We start from the raw sequence: 15,189 nt of genomic DNA, 5'->3' as shown, positions 1-15,189 counted from the left end.
CTCTGCTGCTGGAATAAGAGACCCTCCTAAAAACAAAGAATTAAAAAATGAAGATGATTAATCAGATGCAAAGAAGAAAGAAAGGAGAAAGAGGGTTATGATAACAAGAACAAAATGTGAAGCTCAAATATTTGCAAAGAATAATGAAAATGGAGATTTTGAAATAGAAAAGCATGTAGTGGTACATAATCACCCATTGACAAGAGAAATAAGTAATTATCTCCACCGATCGGAACGACAAATGACAGAACCTAAAAAAGAAGCTATTGAGGCAATGTCAGAATGTGGTCTAAGACCAATGGAGTCTTATAGGTATATGTCAACAGAAACTGGTGGAGACGACTGTGTTGGTCATACGATGATTGATCATCTAAACTACTGCTACAAGTTAAAAATGAAGGAAATTGATGGCAAGGATTCACAAACACTAGTGAACAAACTGTATGTCATACAATCAATAGATCCCGAGTTCTTTTTCAGAGTAAGACTCAATGCTGAAGGAAAAGTTGAGTGCCTATTTTGGAGGGATTCTATGATGAGAGAAGATTACAAAATATATGGAGATGTTCTAGTTTTTGATACTACATTCAGAACCAATAAGTACAATCTCATATGTGCTCCATTTCTTGGTATAAATAACCATCGGAAAAACACAATGTTTGCTTGTGCTTTCATTGGGGATGAAACCACAGAATCTTTTGTTTGGGTGTTTGAAAATTTTCTGAAGGCTATGGGAGGAAAGTGTTAGGTTATGATACATATGACAAAACATAAATCATGCGGAAAACCTTAATGCCAGGAAACATATTATTTACACATAATCATTTAGCATAATTTAGGAGCATACACTTTGTAGCGTGCCCTCCTAGCTGCGCCCGAACCGAACAAGAACAAGTCTTTATGACTCCAAATGTCGTCCCTCCGTAGATAGTCCACAGTACGTCCGGATCTGCCTCAAGTTAGACCAACTAGAATCGCCCTTAAGGTTACTAGGAATTTAGGCTATTGTGTTTGCAAGTGTATGGCTATTTTTTCTTTCAAAAACTTACCCTTTGAATACTTCAATCGTTTCTATAAATTATGACCCTAGGCACTTATTTATAGAGGTATGGAAAAGGAATTATAATCCTATTAGGATATTAATTAGTTTAATTAGAATCCTGCTAGGACTCTATTAAATAATCATTATCTAATAGTTTTAGGATTTAATCATATTTCGAATCCCGATTGCTTTAGGATTCCCGCACAAGCATTGCACGAGCACCGTACACCCGCGCAAGCCTTGCGGCCCACGCTAGGCGCACAGCGCTCGGCCCACTGCTGCTGTGCTCTCGCGCGCGCGCCCCAGGCCTTGGCTGGGCCTGGCCTTGCGCTGGGCCTGGTCGAGGCTTGGCGTGCGATGGTGCGTGTTGGCTCGCTGGGCGATGGCCTGGCTTCGTGTTGGGCCTTCGTCTAGCGGGCCTCGTCCAATGCTAATTCGTACGATACGCTTCCGATTAAATTCCCGAATCCGGAATTCATTTCCGATACGAACAATATTTAATATTTCCGATTCCGGAATTAATTTCCGTTTCGAACAAATATTTAATATTTCCGTTTCCGGAATTATTTTCCGATTCCGATAATATTTCTGATTCTGACAATATTTCCGTTTCCGGCAATATTTTCGATTCCAGCAATATTTCCATTTCCGATAATATTTTCCGATACGTACCATGTTTCCGTTTCCGGCAACATCTACGACTTGGATAATATTTATATTTCCGATACGATCCATATTTCCGTTTCCGGCAATATCATCGTTTCCGGAGTATTCATTTCTTGCTTGTGACGATCTCAGCTCCCACTGAAACCAAGATCCGTCGATTCCGAATATCCATAGATAGAGTATTTAATGCCATTAAATACTTGATCCGTTTACGTACTATTTGTGTGACCCTACGGGTTCAGTCAAGAGTAAGCTGTGGATTAATATCATTAATTCCACTTGAACTGAAGCGGCCTCTAGCTAGGCATTCAGCTCACTTGATCTCACTGAATTATTAACTTGTTAATTAATACCGAACTGCGCTTATTAGACTTAACATTGAATGCATACTTGGACCAAGGGCATTATTTCCTTCAGTCTCCGACTTGTCCTTAGGGACAAGTGTGCATTTCCTAATTCCTTTGTCACTCGATGCTTGCTCTTGAACATAAGGTAAGAGTTGTCATCCTTATTATGTCGAAAGGTGTTTCTCGGTTTCAGAGTTCAACTAATCAAATAAACAGATAATCATAGCCTATGATTCATCTGAGCACGGCCATGCATTTCACAGTTTCTAGCTCTCCGAGTGGCCTTGTACAACTTTTAAGCATCTCATCCCAATTTATGGGAGGACAATCACAATCTTGCGATCTTGAGATTAGACTTCGTTTGATAGGTGATTACCTGAGCGTTGCCTTTATAGCCTCCTTTTACGGTGCGACGGTTGGTCAACGTCAAAGCAACCAGTTCTCAAACAAGTAATCTCAAATCACTCAGGTATCGAGGATTTAGTGTCTAATAATTTTAATGAAATTTACTTATGACAGATTTTCATCTCTTACAGTAAAGTTTCATAGGTCTGTCCCATATTAGTCTTCCCAAAGTAAGTATCTATGCAAATTATTATGACATTGCCATGTCCACATAGTTCAAGAAACAGAACTACTAGTCATCTTGCATTCTAGTCGTCTAACGTTTTCTATGCGTCCAATTTTATAGAAAACTCCGACCAGGGACCATTTTCAACTTTTGACATTCAAGTTCACTTGATAGACATTTCTTAGCCACAGGACTGGTCCTGACAGTCTATCTTGAATATATCGTCAAATTGAAGGGACTCATCATTTAATAAACCACAAATTAAATGGAAAAATGAATTCTATTAATTTATTGTGAATGATTAACCAATAATGTTTTACAAAGATTTAAACTCTAAAACTTTAAAACATTAAATAAGGACATCAAAGCCATTCTCCAATATGCTTGATTCCCATGGCTGCAGTGTGCGAGTTGTGCTTCGCCTGCGGCAGAGGTTTAGTCAATGGATCTGATATGTTGTCATCAGTTCCAATCTTGCTTATCTCGACTTCTTTTCTTTCAACGAACTCTCGTAGAAGGTGAAATCTACGAAGTACATGCTTGACTCTTTGGTGGTGTCTAGGCTCCTTTGCCTGTGCAATAGCTCCGTTATTATCACAATACAGGGATATTGGTCCTTTAATGGAGGGGACTACACCTAGTTTACCTATGAACTTCCTTAGCCATATAGCTTCCTTTGCTGCTTCATGTGCAGCAATGTACTCCGCTTCAGTTGTAGAATCCGCAATGGTGCTTTGCTTAGCACTTTTCCAGCTTACTGCACCTCCGTTGAGGCAGAAGACAAACCCAGACTGTGATCTGAAATCATCTTTGTCGGTTTGGAAACTTGCGTCCGTATAGCCTTTAACAATTAATTCATCATCTCCACCATAGACCAGGAAGTCATCTTTGTGCCTTTTCAGGTACTTCAGAATATTCTTGGCAGCAGTCCAATGTGCCTCTTCTGGGTCTGACTGGTATCTGCTCGTAGCACTGAGTGCGTACCCAACATCCGGGCGTGTACATATCATAGCATACATTATTGAACCAATAAATGATGCATATGGAATCCCATTCATTCGTCTACGCTCATCAAGTGTTTTTGGGCACTGAGTCTTGCTTAGAGTCATTCCATGAGACACGGGTAGGTAGCCTCGCTTGGAGTATGCCATCTTGAACCTATCAAGCACCTTATTGATATAAGTGCTTTGACTAAGTCCAATCATCTTTTTAGATCTATCTCTGTAAATCTTGATGCCCAATATGTACTGTGCTTCTCCTAGATCCTTCATCGAAAAACATTTCCCAAGACAAATCTTGACAGAGTTCAACATAGGAATGTCATTTCCGATAAGTAATATGTCGTCGACATATAATACTAGGAAATCAATTTTGCTCCCACTGACCTTCTTGTATACACAAGATTCGTCTGCGTTCTTGATGAAACCAAAGTCACTGACTGCTTCATCAAAACGTATATTTCAGCTCCTGGATGCCTGCTTCAATCCGTAGATTGATTTCTTTAGCTTGCATACCTTTTTAGCATTCTTTGGATCCTCAAAACCTCCAGGCTGTGTCATGAACATAGTTTCTATTAAAACGCCGGTTAAGAAAGCGGTTTTGACATCCATCTGCCATATTTCGTAATCGTAATATGCAGCGATTGCTAACATTATCCGAATAGACTTTAGCATTGCAACTGGTGAAAAGGTTTCATCGTAATCCACACCGTGGACTTGCCTGTAACCTTTTGCAACCAATCTAGCTTTGAAAACTTCAAGTTTCCCATCCTTGTCCTTTTTCAGTTTGAAAACCCATTTGTTTCCAATGGCTTGGTAGCCATCTGGAAAATCGACCAAATCCCATACTTGGTTTTCAGACATGGAGTCTAATTCAGATTGCATGGCTTCTTGCCATTGCTTGGAGCTAGGGCTCGTCATAGCTTGTTTGTAAGTCGCAGGTTCATCACTTTCAAGTAATAGAACGTCATAGCTCTCGTTCGTCAAAATACCTAAGTACCTTTCCGGTTGAGATCTATATCTTTGCGATCTAAGCGGGGTAACATTTCTAGATTGACTATGATTCTCACCAGATTCTTCTAAAGATCTCTGAGTTTCATCCTGAATGTCATCTTGAGCATTCTCTAGAGTTTGTTGTTCGACTCGAATTTCTTCGAGGTCTACTTTTCTCCCACTTGTCATTTTGGAAATTTGATCTTTCTCCAAAAAGACACCATCTCGAGCAACAAACACCTTGTTCTCAGATGTATTGTAGAAGTAATACCCCTTTGTTTCCTTTGGATAGCCCACAAGGATACATTTTTCAGATTTCGGATGAAGTTTGTCTGAAATTAATCGTTTGACGTATACTTCACATCCCCAAATCTTAAGAAAAGACACATTTGGAGGCTTTCCAAACCATAACTCGTATGGAGTCTTTTCGACAGCTTTAGACGGAGCTCTATTTATAGTGAGTGCAGCTGTATTTAGTGCATGTCCCCAAAATTCTATTGGAAGTTCGGCCTGACCCATCATTGACCTGACCATGTCTAGCAAGGTTCTGTTCCTCCATTCCGACACACCATTCCATTGTGGTGTTCCAGGAGGAGTCAATTCTGACAGAATTCCACATTCTTTCAGATGGTCATCAAATTCATAGCTCAGATATTCACCGCCTCTATCAGACCGCAGTGCCTTAATCTTCTTGCCTAATTGATTCTCTACTTCACTCTGAAATTCCTTGAATTTGTCAAAGGATTCAGACTTATGCTTCATTAGGTAGACATAACCATATCTACTGAAGTCATCAGTGAAAGTGATAAAGTAGCTGAAACCACCTCTAGCATTTGTACTCATTGGTCCACATACATCTGTATGGATTAAACCCAATAGTTCAGTTTCTCTTTCTCCAACTTTAGAGAAAGGTTGCTTTGTCATTTTGCCAAGTAAACATGATTCGCATTTACCATAATCCTCTAAGTCAAATGGTTCTAGAATTCCTTCCTTTTGAAGTCTTTCTAAGCGTTTCAAGTTTATATGGCCTAATCGACAATGCCACAGATAGGTGAGATCTGAATCATCCTTTTTGGCCTTTTTGGTATTTATGTTATAAACTTGTTTGTCGTGATCTAATAAATAAAGTCCATTGACTAATCTAGCAGATCCATAAAACATCTCTTTAAAATAAAACGAACAACTATTGTCTTTTATTAAAAAGGAAAATCCCTTAGCATCTAAGCAAGAAACTGAAATGATGTTTTTAGTAAGACTTGGAACATGGAAACACTCTTCCAGTTCCAAAACTAGCCCAGAGGGAAACGATAAATAATAAGTTCCTACAGCTAATGCAGCAATCCGTGCTCCATTTCCCACTCGTAGGTCGACTTCACCCTTGCTTAACTTTCTACTTCTTCTTAGTCCCTGTGGATTGGAACATAAGTGTGAGCCACAACCTGTATCTAATACCCAAGAAGTTGAATTAGCAAGTATACAGTCTATAACGAAAATACCTGAAGATGGAACGACTGTTCCGTTCTACTGATCTTCCTTTAGCTTCAAGCAATCTCTCTTCCAATGCCCCTTCTTCTTGCAGTAGAAGCATTCAGATTCAGAAGTGGGTTGACTGACCTTCCTCTTTTCATATTTGGCGCCAGCTGGTTGCTTAGTCTGGCCGGCCTTGTTGCCACCTTTCTTAGCATTCCTCTTCTTTCCAGATTTCTTGAACTTGCCCCCACGCACCATAAGCACATCTTGCTTATCACTTTTGAGCGTCTTTTCAGCGGTCTTCAGCATACCGTGAAGCTCAGTGAGCGTTTTGTCCAGACTATTCATACTGTAGTTTAGTTTGAACTGATCATACCCGCTATGAAGAGAATGGAGGATGGTGTCTATAGCCATTTTCTGAGAGAATTGCTGATCCAGCCGACTCATATTCTCAATGAGTCCAATCATTTTGAGAACATGTGGACTTACGGGCTCGCCTTTCTTAAGCTTGGTCTCAAGAATTTGCCTATGAGTCTCGAATCTTTCGACTCGAGCCAGATCTTGGAACATGTTCTTTAACTTACTGATGATCGTGAAAGCATCTGAGTTGATGAACGTTTTCTGCAGATCTGCACTCATGGTGGCGAGCATTAGACATTTCACATCCTTGTTGGCATCAATCCAACGATTGACGGCTGCCTGAGTGACCCCGTCGCCTGCGACTTCGGGCATCGCCTCTTCCAGGACATACTCCTTTTCTTCCTGCATAAGAACTATTTGCATGTTCCTTTGCCAGTCAAGGAAGTTTTTCCCGCTCAACTTCTCCTTTTCAAGAATTGATCGAATGTTGAATGAATTGTTGTTTGCCATAATTAAAACTACAATTGAAAAGAATAAACAAATAAATAACCATTCACAGTTTCTCTTAATAAACTTAAATTCTAGCATACATGCATAATTCAATGTTCATTAAGCATTTTATTCAAGTTACGTGTTCCGGCAGGTGTGAATAAAATGATTCCAAGATCCTAAAATCCATTGAAGAATTAAGCACAGTTTGTCGACTCAATCCTAAAACATCTTAGGTAAGCAAAAACCAATTGCTAATAGTCTAGAAACTATTCTTGGTTGATATGTACGTCTAAGAACTTATTAGGTAAACCTATCGATTTTGCCACGACATAAAAGGACTCCTTACTTATATCGTTGAGTTTCACCAAAACTAGCATGTACTCACAATTATTTGTGTACCTTGCCCCTTTAGGACCAATAAGTAACACCTCGCTGAGCGAAAACTATTACTAGATTGATGTAAAGGATATCCAAGCAAGTGTATATTTTGGCATGGCACCTTTTAACTCAATTTTTAAGTTTGGAACTTAAGGCTCTTACTATGTTGGTTAAATTTAAGTGAACTAAAATCCTTAATCATGCAACATAATCAAGCCACAATCTCATGCATAATTAAGACATATTTAAAGCAATAAATAACTTAAAGCATGCATAAGATAAATGTGATCTAGTATGGCCCGACTTCATCTTGAAGCTTCAACTTCAAAGTCCGTCTCGAAAATCTCCGTGGGAGGCACCATTTTCTTCAAATAGGATAAGCTATAATTAAACTAATTACAACTATTTAATGGTACGCAGACGATATTTGAATTGAAAAACAATTTTGGTACTTTAGACCAATTACATTCAAATTAATGGTATGCAGACCATATTTTCTATCCTATTTGGGCCATACTAGTCACTTCATAACCTGCAAAACAGTACATATACAATATATACCATTCACCCATTCATTATCATGAATGGCCCACATAGCTGGTTAGTAAAATACGTTATGCATCACATAAATATTTGCAGCAATTAATCAAGGGCACCAATAATCTACAAATTATTCTGTCCTTATTAATTCTAATCAAGTTGTTTTAACCTTAAGGATTTGTAGACCTAATCAAGAGTTTATGACTAAAAGGGCTCCCACTTAAACCAATAAGTTCATATGCTTTACTAATTTTAAACATAAAAATGTATTTCTAGTCTAACCGGAAACATACAAATTTAATTAAAATTTAAAGCTCATATAAATTTATAATTGAATCCACATATTTTATTTTCAGTCGTATTTAAATTAATTCATGATTTTAATTTTAGTAAAATAATTAGAATAAATGAAATTTATTATAATTAAAATATTCAAAATTAAAATCCAAGAAAATAATTTAAATTATTAATTTTAAAATTAATTAAAATTACGTAAACTGAAAATTTCAAATTAAAATTTTAAAACGATCTAATCGTAACTCAAGGCACGCAACATCACCACGCAACGCACAGCCATAGGCCACACGCACGCAGCCATCGCTGGCCATGTGCTCGCAGCCTATGTGCTGCGTCGCATCTGCTGCTGCTCACCATCGCAAGGCATCGTCGAAGCACGCTCGCTGCTCACCATCGCTGGGCGCGCGCCAGCGCTCGTCGCACGCGAGCCAGCGCTCGCTGCGCGCGAGGCTTCGATGCAGTCGTAGCGCTCGTCGCACGCGAGCCAGCGCTCGCTGCGCGCGAGGCTTCGATCGCTGCGCGAGGCAGTGCGCGTTGCACGCGACTGCTCGCTGCCTTGCTCTCGCCCTTGCCCACTCGCCCATCGCACACAGCACACGACACAAGGCAAGGCTGCTGCCTTGTGCTCCTGCACCATAGCCTTGCTCATTGCATTCGTACCGCATGGGCGACGAGCTCCCTTGCTCGTCGTCGCATGCCCGCACTATACAACACCCCTTAAGGGTAACATGTGGCGTCCATTGCTTTGTGCGTGCAAGTTATATGAGCGAATCGCATAAAAATTAAAATTTTATTTTCAAAATTAATGACAAATTAATAAATCATATTAATTTCATAATTTTAGGGCGAAAAATCGAAAATTTATTAATTAATTGATTTCCGATTAACATGGATTCAAGTCTAGGTCATAAAAATTTAAAATTTAACACAAATTTACAATTTTTATGGTGGTTTTTAATCATAGGTATCTAATTAAATTATTAACTAATTATGAAAATCAAATTAATTCTAAATTATTCCAATTTTCAACAAATTAATCATAATTACAAATTAGATTGCATAATTAACAAGGCTAGGCATTCAAACTTTTTAAACATATACAGTAGGTCAATCAAAAATTCAAGATTTAACAACAAGAATCGCAAATATTTAATTTAACATCTTAAATTTACAAAATTTTGCGTTCGAAAAACTAAAACCTCCGAAAAGTCATAGTTAGGCTTCGAATTTGAGAATTCTGGGTTCGGCCGAAAAATATTGTTTTTGTCAAAATTTTAGAATGCCTTTTACATGCGGAATTGACACAAAAATCACTCGATTTGGATGAGTAACGAAGAAACTGCCGAAAACCTGCGTACATATAATTAAATAAACGCAATTTGCAATTAATTAACAATTACGAAAATTAATCACCCCTTTTAATTCTTGCAAATTTGTAATATTTAACCATGTTTATGCAATTTAGATTATGAAAATAATAAGAGGCTCGTGATACCACTGTTAGGTTATGATACCTATGACAAAACATAAATCATGCGGAAAACCTTAATGCCAGGAAACATATTATTTACACATAATCATTTAGCATAATTTAGGAGCATACACTTTGTAGCGTGCCCTTCCTAGCTGCGCCCGAAGCGAACAAGAACAAGTCTTTAGGACTCCAAATGTCGTCCCTCCGTAGATAGTCCACAATACGTCCGGATCCGCCTCAAGTTAGACCAACTAGAATCGCCCTTAAGGTTACTAGGAATTTCGGCTATTGTGTTTGCAAGTGTATGGCTGATTTTTCTTTCAAAAACTTACCCTTTGAATACTTCAATCGTTTCTATAAATTATGACCCTAGGCACTTATTTATAGAGGTATGGAAAAGGAATTATAATCCTATTAGGATATTAATTAGTTTAATTAGAATCCTGCTAGGACTCTATTAAATAATCATTATCTAATAGTTTTAGGATTTAATCATATTTCGAATCCCGATTGCTTTAGGATTCCCGCACAAGCATTGCACGAGCACCGTACACCCGCGCAAGCCTTGCGGCCCACGCTAGGCGCACAGCGCTCGGCCCACTGCTCATGTGCTCTCGCGCGCGCGCCCCGGGCCTTGGTTGGGCCTGGCCTTGCGCTGGGCCTGGTCGAGGCTTGGCGTGCGATTGTGCGTGTTGGCTCGCTGGGCGATGGCCTGGCTCTTGTTGGGCCTTCGTCTAGCGGGCCTCGTCCGATGCTAATTCGTACGATACGCTTCCGATTAAATTCCCGAATTCGGAATTCATTTCCGATACGAACAATATTTAATATTTCCGATTCCAGAATTAATTTCCGTTTCGAACAAATTTAATATTTCCGTTTCCGGAATTATTTTCCGATTCCGATAATATTTCCGATTCTGACAATATTTCCGTTTCCGGCAATATTTCCGATTCCGGCAATATTTCCATTTCCGATAATATTTTCCGATACGTACCATGTTTCCGTTTCCAGCAACATCTACGACTTGGATAATATTTATATTTCCGATACGATCCATATTTCCGTTTCCGGCAATATCATCGTTTCCGGAGTATTCATTTCTTGCTTGTGACGATCTCAGCTCCCACTGAAACCAAGATCCGTCGATTCTGAATATCCATAGATAGAGTATTTAATGCCATTAAATACTTGATCCGTTTACGTACTATTTGTGTGACCCTACGGGTTCAGTCAAGAGTAAGCTGTGGATTAATATCATTAATTCCACTTGAATTGAAGCGGCCTCTAGCTAGGCATTCAGCTCACTTGATCTCACTGAATTATTAACTTGTTAATTAATACTGAACCGCATTTATTAGACTTAACATTGAATACATACTTGGACCAAGGGCATTATTTCCTTCAGAAAGCACCCTATATCAATTTTCACTGATCAAGATGCAGCTATTGCTGTTGGAATAGAACAGGTACCTCTTCATATATTATAGTTACTATTTTGACAATATAGTAACTCTTTGTAAAAAAAAGTTACTATTTTGACAATATAGTAACTCTTTATAAAATATAGTTACTATTTTTACAATATAGTAACTCTTTATAAAATATTGTTACTATTTTGACAATATAGTAACTCTTTATAAAATATTGTTACTATTTTGACAATAAAGTAACTCTTTATAAATTATAGTTACTATTTTGACAATATAGTAACTTTTAATACAATATAGTTAATATTCTGAAATTATAGTAACACTTTATAAAGTATAGTTACTATTTTGACAATATAGTAACTCTTTATAAAATATAGTTACTCTGTTGACAATATAGAAACTCTTAATACAATATAGTTACTATTTTGACAATATAGTAATTCTTTATAAAATATAGTAACTCTTTATAAAATATAGTTACTATTTTGTGGAACTATATATATTCATTATTGTTTTTCAGGTTTTTCCTTCTTCAAGACACAGGTTATGCTTGTGGCACTTGAGTAAAAATGCAAACAGTAGGTTTGGTTTATTGAAGTCTGATAAAAACTTCAAAAACGCATTCTACAAGTGTTTAAGTGGGTGTATAACACCAAATGATTTTGAAGAAACTTGGAAATCTATGATCAACACTTTTAAGCTGGAAAAAGATGACTGGTTCAACAGATTGTATGGTCTTAAAGAAAAATGGTGTACAGCTTTAAGTAAAGATTTTTTTTCTGCCGGTATACTTTCTTCACAAAGAAGTGAAAGTACAAACCATGCTGTTGGATTTAAAGCAAATAAAAGTACAACATTAACAGAGTTCTATAGTATTTTTCAAGCTACAATAAATCGATGGAGAAAAACCGAAGAAAAAGACGACTTTGACTGTACAAGGGGAATACCTACTTCAGAGCTAAGTATGAGTGCTATATTAAAACAGGCAGCAAATGTATACACGATAACAATTTTCCGTGATTTTGAAGAAGAGTTCAAGCTTTCTGTGGCAAGTAGTACAATGTTCAAGGGAAGTGTTGGAAGAACAGTGTTTTTTGAAGTGTGGATAGAAGGAATAACAGGTAAAAAAACTATAAATCTTTATTTAATATTTGGAGTAGATGTTCTTTTGAATAATATTATATTATATGTAAATAATCTAACAGGATCAAGGCAAGAAGTTCAATACAAAATGGAAGATTCAACCGTCACTTGCACATGCAAAAACTTTGAAGAATCTGGATGGTTGTGCTTCCATTGTTTGAGAATATTGCATTTACATTCAATCAATACAATTCCAGATCGTTACATAACAACAAGATGGACTAGATATGCAAAGAAACATATATGGGAAAGGGTTGATACAATAAAAAGGGAGAAAGGTGAAATCAACAATTTTACTGGTTGGAGATTACATATGATCAGAAGGTAATGTTTCAATATACATTAGTTCATTTTCATATAGTTACAATTACAGTAGATATTTGACTTCATGCTTAAACTTTATACCACAGATACTATAACTTAATTTTGAAAGGGCATAAGATAGCAAAGGCCAGAAAATTTATCGAGGAGAAGTTTAAAACGGATAATAAAGCAGTTGATGAAATCATAAAAAAGGAAGAAGAAAGGAAGGCAAAAGAAGAAGCTGCAAAGATAGCAGAACAAGAAAAGGCAAAAGCTGAAGCACAACGACAAACACAAGACGAAGAATCAACTAATTCTGAAATAACAATTGTGCTTGATCCTGATCGTGCTAATACTAAAGGAAAGAGTAAGAAGAGAATAAAGGGTCAATATGACAATTACAAGCAGCCATCAAAGAAAGGAAAAAAGAAACACAAAGAATTTGGATCCAAGACAATATTCAATTATTTACACCTAAAGAACAACTATTTTAGTGATGTTCTTGTTTTATATTATAGTTTTGACAATATAGTAACTCTTTATAAAATATAGTTACTATTTTGACAATATAGTTACTCTTAGTACAATATAGTTACTATTCTGAAAATATAGTAACTCTTTATAAAATATAGTTACAATTTTGACAATATAGTAACTCCTAATACAATATAGTTACTATTCTGAAAATATAGTAACTCTTTATAAATTACTATTTTGACAATATAGTAACTCTTAATACAATATAGTTTACTATTTTGACAATATAGTAACTTTTAATACAATATAGTTACTATATTGACAATATAGTAACTCTTCATAGTTACTATTTTGACAATATAGTAACTCTTAATACAATAGTTACTATTCTGAAAATTATCTCTTTATAAAATATAGTTACTATTTTGACAATATAGTAACTCTTAATACAATACAGTTACTATTCTGAAAATTATCTCTTTATAAAATGTAGTTACTATTTTGACAATATAGTAACTCTTAATACAATATAGTTACCATAAAATGACTTATAGTAACTATATATTCATCAAATAATAAAATACCATAAAAAAGAGAGTAACTATATCTTATTAAAGATAACTATATCTGTAAGATAGTAACTATTTAGATTTATACACCAAATTATTCACTATTTATATATACTAACTCTTCACATTTAGTGGTCACCCTTCTTTACATATAGTAACTGTTTATAAAATATAGTTACTATTTTGAAAATATAGTAACTTTCGTTATGCAATCATATGACTTACAAATTTATAAGAGTAACTATATTTTTAAAAAGGTAACTATTTCATTCAAATAGAAACTATATTCGTACTTAGTAATTGAACAATATGACACAAAAACTGTAAAAGTTATAATTACTCTCATATATCAAACAATTAAAAATCACTGAGAGTAACTATATCAAAACTAGAATTAATTGTATTTTCTAAACAGTAATTTGCCTATACGCTAACACAAAAAATTAAATTGTTTTTTCACCAATAATCATTATTAACCACGTGAAGCACCTCGTCCACGTCCCTTGCCGCGTTTGCCTCCTCTAGCGCGTCTCCCGCCTTTGCCACGTCCTTTCTCTTCAACAATGACATCTGTCTCAGCTTCATCTTCTGTTTCAACATATTTGGATTTCCTTGCTGAACTATTTTTTGCAACAATTTCAATTTTTGAAGGGTCGTTCATGTATTTCTGCGTCAACTCTTCCCTTTGTTTAATTAAGGCATCCAAAACATCTTGTTTCCTGTTTCCCCTAAATGCAACCATTTGTTTCAGAAATTCATCCTTGTAAACATTCAAATTTGACAACACAATGGTGCTACACAAACAAGCTCTGAGAAACTTCCTGAAATCTTCCTGCAAATATTTGAACAGAAACTATTAGAATAAAAACAGTAACTATAATAAAAAAACAATAACTATGATGAGAAAATAAAAATAACATTAATTAATTTAAACACAGAAACTTACATCTGCCAAGGGATCAAAGTCAAAAATCCCAACACCATCTTGTATAGTTTCAACACCATGAAAGACCATCATAAACATCATCAAATAGACACAACAGTCTTTGTCAAAAGCACCTCGCTTCCAATTACCACCAACTAGGATAAATCTGAAGCTTCTAATATCTTCATGATGAATGTTATCCATATCTTTCAATAGTTTTTCCAATGGAGAACACTGTACAAAACATAGTATTTGTATTCAATAAGGACAGGATTAACTATTAAAATCATATAGTAACCATTAAAATCATATAGTAACTATTAACAACATATAGTAACCTTTGGAATCATAGAGTAAATATTGTACACATAATTATTTCTAAAAGAGTATAGTAACTATTGCACACCATATAGTAACCTTTCAAATAATATAGTAACTATAGTACACATAGGGTATCCTATTAAATCAGACACTAACTATTTATACTGTTTTAAAGTTAAAATTACTTTCTAAAAAAGATAGTAACTATTTTAAAAACATAGTTACTGTTTTAAAAAAATAGTAGCCTTTTTAAAAATATAGTTCCTCTAAAAAACTCAGACTAGTATAAGGGTAACTATAACATTTATAAAGTAACTACAATAAATATAAGGTAACTATAAAAAAACTTACCAAGACAGAAAAAGATTTCTTCCTTCCTTCAATCTCTTTGGG

The 15,189-nt window shown here is 35.9% G+C and overlaps 1 protein-coding gene across 1 annotated transcript; it reads left to right on the top strand.

Annotated features, from left to right (window-relative positions):
* Positions 1-241: 241 nt before the first annotated feature.
* Positions 242-13,494, top strand: LOC110780141 (protein FAR1-RELATED SEQUENCE 5-like). Its single transcript, XM_056834372.1, has 6 exons — positions 242-741; positions 11,034-11,094; positions 11,579-12,179; positions 12,264-12,525; positions 12,612-12,871; positions 13,475-13,494. Exons 1-6 carry the CDS (start codon positions 242-244, stop codon positions 13,492-13,494), a joined length of 1,704 nt encoding a protein of 567 aa, XP_056690350.1.
* The last annotated feature ends 1,695 nt before the right edge of the window (positions 13,495-15,189 follow it).

Source organism: Spinacia oleracea, chromosome 1, assembly GCF_020520425.1.
Source record: "Spinacia oleracea cultivar Varoflay chromosome 1, BTI_SOV_V1, whole genome shotgun sequence".
NCBI classification, from domain to species: Eukaryota; Viridiplantae; Streptophyta; class Magnoliopsida; order Caryophyllales; family Amaranthaceae; genus Spinacia; species Spinacia oleracea.
The sequence above is the reverse complement of the archived record's forward strand: the minus strand, read 5'-3'. Positions and strand labels throughout refer to the sequence as shown.

Excerpts from the sequence above, each read along its gene's own strand:
- LOC110780141 (XM_056834372.1), top strand. The coding sequence starts at position 242 with ATGACAGAACCTAAAAAAGAAGCTATTGAGGCAATGTCAGAATGTGGT. Across the intron at positions 12,180-12,263 it reads GTGGATAGAAGGAATAACAG|GATCAAGGCAAGAAGTTCAA; the intron begins GTAAAAAAACTA and ends ATAATCTAACAG. Across the intron at positions 12,526-12,611 it reads AGATTACATATGATCAGAAG|ATACTATAACTTAATTTTGA; the intron begins GTAATGTTTCAA and ends TTTATACCACAG.